Source organism: Fringilla coelebs (assembly GCF_963513975.1).
Source record: "Fringilla coelebs genome assembly, chromosome: 23".
Classification (NCBI taxonomy): domain Eukaryota; kingdom Metazoa; phylum Chordata; class Aves; order Passeriformes; family Fringillidae; genus Fringilla; species Fringilla coelebs.
In genome coordinates this window covers 4,394,723-4,399,936 of record NC_140049.1, presented here as the reverse complement: position 1 = coordinate 4,399,936, position 5,214 = coordinate 4,394,723, and the positions used below count along the sequence as shown (strand labels likewise).

At 59.8% G+C, this 5,214-nt stretch overlaps 1 protein-coding gene across 1 annotated transcript; it reads left to right on the top strand.

Annotated features, from left to right (window-relative positions):
• Window positions 1–215: 215 nt before the first annotated feature.
• Window positions 216–3,692, top strand: PIM1 (Pim-1 proto-oncogene, serine/threonine kinase). The gene is made up of 6 exons (XM_084220733.1): window positions 216–447; window positions 540–646; window positions 753–803; window positions 1,119–1,485; window positions 2,094–2,270; window positions 2,462–3,692. Exons 1-6 carry the CDS (start codon window positions 366–368, stop codon window positions 2,611–2,613), a joined length of 936 nt encoding a protein of 311 aa, XP_084076859.1. The 5' UTR covers window positions 216–365; the 3' UTR covers window positions 2,614–3,692.
• The last annotated feature ends 1,522 nt before the right edge of the window (window positions 3,693–5,214 follow it).

Genomic DNA, 5,214 nt, shown 5'->3' with positions numbered 1-5,214 from the left:
CGGCGGCGGGCGGGGCCGGGGCCGGGGGCGGGGCCCCGTGACCGCGCGGGGCCGCCCGGGCAGCGCGGCCCGCGCGCGCCGCCGCCGCGCCCGCTCCCCATTGGCCGCCGGGAGCCGGAGGGCCGCGGCTCCCATGCGTAGCTCCGCCCCTTTGGGCGTGCGGCCCCGCCCCCGGCCCCTGCGGCTCGCGGGGCCGGCAGGGGCCGCGCGCCACACGCGGCCGGGCCTCGCGCGGAGCGGCCGCTCGCGCCCGCATCGCGCCCTGCCCGCCCCGCGCGCGCCGCCCTCACAGCCCTGCCCGGCGCGGAGCCGCAGGTGCCGCCACCGGCCCCGCCATCGGCCCCACCATCGGCCCCGCCACCGGGATGCTGCTCTCCAAAATCACCTCGCTGGCGCATCTCCGCTCCGGGACCGCCGGGGAGCTGCACCCCGCCAAGCTACAGCCAGGTCAGGGACGCCCGGCGTGGGGGTGCCCGTCCCGGCTCGGGGCCGGCCGGGGCAGCGGGCGGAGCGCTGACGGGCGGGTCTCTCGTCCACAGGGAAGGAGAAGGAGCCGCTGGAGCAGCTGTACCGGGTGGGCCCGTTGCTGGGGAGCGGCGGCTTCGGCAGCGTTTACTCGGGGATCCGCCTCTCGGACGGCGCCCCGGTAAGTGGCGGGGCCGGCGGCGGGCGGAGCAGGAGGGGGCTCGGCGGGGCGGGCGCTGAGCTCATCCCGGCGCCGAGCTCATCCCGCCGTTCCCCTTGGCTCGCAGGTGGCGATTAAACGCGTGGCCCGGGACCGCATCTCGCAGTGGGGCGAGCTGGTGAGTGAACGGGGCCAGCGGGAGAACCCGAGGCGTGGCGGGCGGGGATGAGCAGAGACGCAGGAGGGTGGAAACCGGGACGGCGCGGGGGAGCGGGTGTGGGGTCACCGGGGGACGCGGGAATGCCTAGCGCCGATGGGGGCGGGTAGGGGGACACCGGGATGCCCAGGACCGGTGGGAGCGGGCAGGGAGACACCGGAGCATCCCCCGGATGGGCGAATGCTCGGGACCGGTGGGTGGCAACGAGGGGACACCAGGGCTTGCCGCGGCGGAGGGTAGCTCAGCCCCGCTGATGGCAGCGTGGTCCCCCCGCAGCCCAGCGGCAGCCGTGTCCCTCTGGAGATCGTGCTCCTGAACAAGGTGGGCTCTGGCTTCCACGGCGTCATCCAGCTCCTGGACTGGTTCGAGCTCCCGGACAGCTTCGTGGTGGTGATGGAGCGTCCGGAGTCGTCGCAGGACCTGTTTGACTTTATCACGGAGCGGGGGTTCCTGCCGGAGGAGATGGCGCGGGGGCTGTTCCGCCAGGTGCTGGAGGCCGTGCGGCACTGCAACAACTGCGGCGTCCTGCACCGCGACATCAAGGACGAGAACATCCTGCTCGACCTGGCCACGGGCGAGCTCAAGCTCATCGACTTCGGCTCCGGCACCTTCCTCAAGGACACGCTCTACACGCAGTTTGACGGTGAGCCCGCAGCCGGGTGCACTCCCGGTGCCGGGTGTTGCGCGGCCGGGCCGGGCTCCGGAGGTTTCCCCGTGGCGGGGGGGGACGGCATGAATTCTGCAGCCGCTGCCAAGTTGCTGTTTGGCACGGGGAGGATGTTGTGAAACGGGAGCCGGCTCCCGGCCCTGCTGACAGCCTCCGTCACCCAGGCTGGCTCGGGCTGGGGCGGGGGAAGCCAGCGTGACAAAAACACCCTGGGGAGGGGGGAGCAGAGGGGGGGGGTTTGCAAAGCCCGAGCACCGGCCGGTTTGGTTTGTAGGTGCGGAAGGGCTGGGGCTGCTCCTCTCCCCTTGTTTGCCTTGGTTTATAATTTTAAATATTTTTTTTTGCCATTGCGGGGGGGAAAGGCGTGGTTTTTCCCCACCCGTAGGTGGGTTTTTTCCTCGCTTGTAACGGCCGGGCCTTTCCCGGGCCCTGCTGCCCTCTTCTGGCACCGGCGCCTTCCTTTTACAACCCAAAGTTTGTAAACAAGAGTCACGTGCTGGCGGGAAGGCGGGCGGGTCACGCCGGGTGCCAGCGACGCCCAGGGATGCTCTGGCGAGGGGCTGATGAGCTCCTGTGTCCCGCAGGAACGCGGGTGTACAGCCCCCCGGAGTGGATCCGCTTCCACCGCTACCACGGCCACTCAGCCACCATCTGGTCCCTGGGTGTCCTGCTCTACAACATGGTGTGTGGGGACGTCCCCTTCGAGCAGGACGAGGACATCATCCGGGGCCAGCTCTTCTTCCGACGGCGCATCTCTCTCGGTGGGTACCCGGCTCTGGGACGTGGCTGGGGGAGGCAGCAGCGGCTTCATCTTCCCTGGGTGGCTGGAGCAGGTGGCACATGTGCTGCCATGCTGCTCTCCTCCCAGTCACAGGGTGGATGGGGAGGCTGGGCACAGCTCAGATACAGGAGCCTGCTCTGACTGACCACTGCTTGCTGCTTTCTCTCCCAGAGTGCCAACACCTCATCAAGTGGTGCTTGTCCATGCGCCCCTCGGACAGGCCGTCCTTGGAAGACATTTTCAACCATTCTTGGCTGCAGGACATTCACCTGGAACCAGCTGAGATCCACCTGCACAGTTTGATCCAGGAGCCTGACAAGTAACAGCTCTATGCAGCTCCTGGTCATAAGAAGCAAAGAAAACCTGACTTTTTCATCCTGACCATAACACTGAGCAGGGATCCTCAGATGGGAATGTGTACATCCTGCCCTGGAGCTTGGCTGGGGACCTGCTCTTCCAAGTTCTGGTAGCCACCATCCAAGCCAGCCGTCCCGGACTCCATCTGAACAACCTTGTCTCTTCTGAGATTTTACCAGTAATTTTTTTTGGACTGGTTTTGGAGGCTCTCAAGTGTCATCTTGACCTGCTGAATTGGATGACCTGAATGCAAGAAAAGCTTCAATGGGGGAAAACTGTGGGGAGGGCAGGTCCTGTGGCAAAGTGGCTGTCCCTTCTCACTGTCCCTTCTCCCTGTCCCCATGCTTGTGTGCCTTCTGTTTGATCTGAGCTGTGCTGGAGGAAAGACTTGACTTTTCCTACAGTGCTGCTTTTCTGAGACTCGCCTGGGCCTACAGTTCCTTTTTCCTTTTCAGAAAGGAAATGGGTCAGAAGATGCTTGGGAACCAAGTGGGTTATGCCTCGCCTCCTGTGCCTCCATCCCACACGGGTTTTCTGGGGTTCTTTGCTTCTCTGTGCCCTCACGAATGCACAAACAATGCAAACCAACAGCTGTAAATGTGTACATAGTTCTACAGGAGCAAAGCTTGATGTACAGTTGTGAATAGTGATAACATTTTGCCTTTTTTCTCATTTCCAGTTTTTGTTTTTAATTTATTTTCATAAATTTGTTGTTTGTTTGTTTTTTAAAGGAAGAGTTCTAGCCGCTAGGATAACTTATTTATTTATTTATAATTCATGTGGGTTTCCAGCCCATGCCTTGCTTCTACAGCTGCTGATCCCCCAGATTTCCATTCGGGTCTTCCCTCTGTTTCTGTCCTGTGTCCATCCCCGGGCCCCTCGTGTTTCCATTGGGTGTCTGGTGGAGGTGTGGGGTGGTTTCTTCTCCCCAGCTGTCTGTGTACATAGTTCTGGGTGCTGTTCTTTCCTTGCCACGTGCAGATCTCAGTTTGCAGATGAATTTGGGTTTTTTCCATGGGTGTCTTGTTTTTGGGGCTGGGGAGGGGGGGGCTGGCCCAGGCTGTCTGCACTGTCCAGTGTTTACCTGTAACCAAGTGTGTAGCCGGCGGGTTTTGTTAATAGTTAATATTGTACAGGGGAATTGAGAAATCTTATTTTTTTTATGCGGTTTTAAATAAAAACAAAACACTTGCTGTGATGGAGACATTTCTTTGTTGTGGGGTGGGACAGAGGATATGCTATGAGTTGTGGGGCACCAGTGACCACACCATGGCTACTCCAGGGACCTTGTCTTCAGTCACACTTGACTCCAGAGATCCCACCCCAGCATGAACAGTCAAAAGCACCACGGGGACAGTCAGATCCATCCCTCCATGGGGTGTTTCCAGAGCTGCCTGCTCCTGGCAGCTCTCCTGGGAGAGATCAAAGAGGTGCTGAGCCCTTTTCTCCCATTCATCCGCAGGCTGGTGCGGAGCATGTGCTGGAGCTGGCGAGTAAACACACATCAAAGCGCCCTTACGAAACACCGGATGTTGTCAGCCAAATTCAATTTCGGTAAGGCAGATCCTGTTGCTCCGGCTCTGTTGGTGTTGCACGCCAGGGGCTGGTGGGTGCAGGAAGCTGCCAGTGGGCTGTCCCCACCTCCAGCTTGGCCAACACAGCAGAGGAGCAGAGGAAGCTGATCTGCGGATTACGAGAAGTGGGTCACTATCAGTCAGCAGCGGTCGAGTTTTTTTACCCTCCAAACTGTCAAACCCCATTTCCAGCTCTGCGGCACTTCGGGGATGTTTGTTTGTGTGTTTTCTTATCTTGGTTTGGTGTTTTTTTTTTTTTTTTTTAATTAGTTTACATGTGTCGAATTTTGGAGGCCTGTTTCTGTGTGACCTCCTGAGGCAGCTGCTGCTGCGTGCACAGGGCTGTGTCAGCTCCTGGGAAGGGGCAGCTTTCCCTTTCTATAGGTGACTCCAAGTCTCCAGACCAGATCTGACACAACAGGACTCTCCTTTCCTTGCCTTGCTCCAGGGCTTTTTCCTTAATATCTCCATGTTCAGTAAGCAGTCCCTTCCCCAGCTCACCCCAGCCTCTCCTGTCCTGCTTTCCAAGCCATGAACCTGCTAGCAGGGAATGGGGGGTCCTGAAGCCACATCCCAGCCTCCTGGCGTGACCTGCTGTCATGTCTGTGTCCCTGCCTCAGTGAAGAAAGCGTTAAGTTGGTTTGTTTGTTTTGCTTTTTTCTTTATTTCTTGTTTTATTTTTTTTTCCTATTTCACTCAGCTGCATCTTTCATCTCCTTGGGGCTGCTCGAAGCAGGAAGAACAGCTCCAAACACCGTCAAAGTTTAGGCCTATTTTGAGATGCGGTTTAGATCTACCCTCCTCTCTCTCTTTTCCACTCAAGACCATCCAGGAAGCTGCTCTTGCACGAACACAAACATCCCCACCACACCTCCTGCTACCCCCTGGAGCCCCTTGTGTGGGCACCGTGCCCCTGTCACACCAGAGCACTATCGCGGCCCCGCTGCAGCCCGGCCCACCCTTCCCGTAAGCGCTCGCGACTGTTGCGGTGTT

Bases quoted from the DNA above. Each gene is read 5' to 3' on its own strand.
- PIM1 (XM_084220733.1), top strand. From the start codon at position 366: ATGCTGCTCTCCAAAATCACCTCGCTGGCGCATCTCCGCTCCGGGACC. The intron at 448-539 runs GTCAGGGACGCC...TCTCGTCCACAG, and splicing joins CCCCGCCAAGCTACAGCCAG to GGAAGGAGAAGGAGCCGCTG. The intron at 1,486-2,093 runs GTGAGCCCGCAG...TGTGTCCCGCAG, and splicing joins GCTCTACACGCAGTTTGACG to GAACGCGGGTGTACAGCCCC.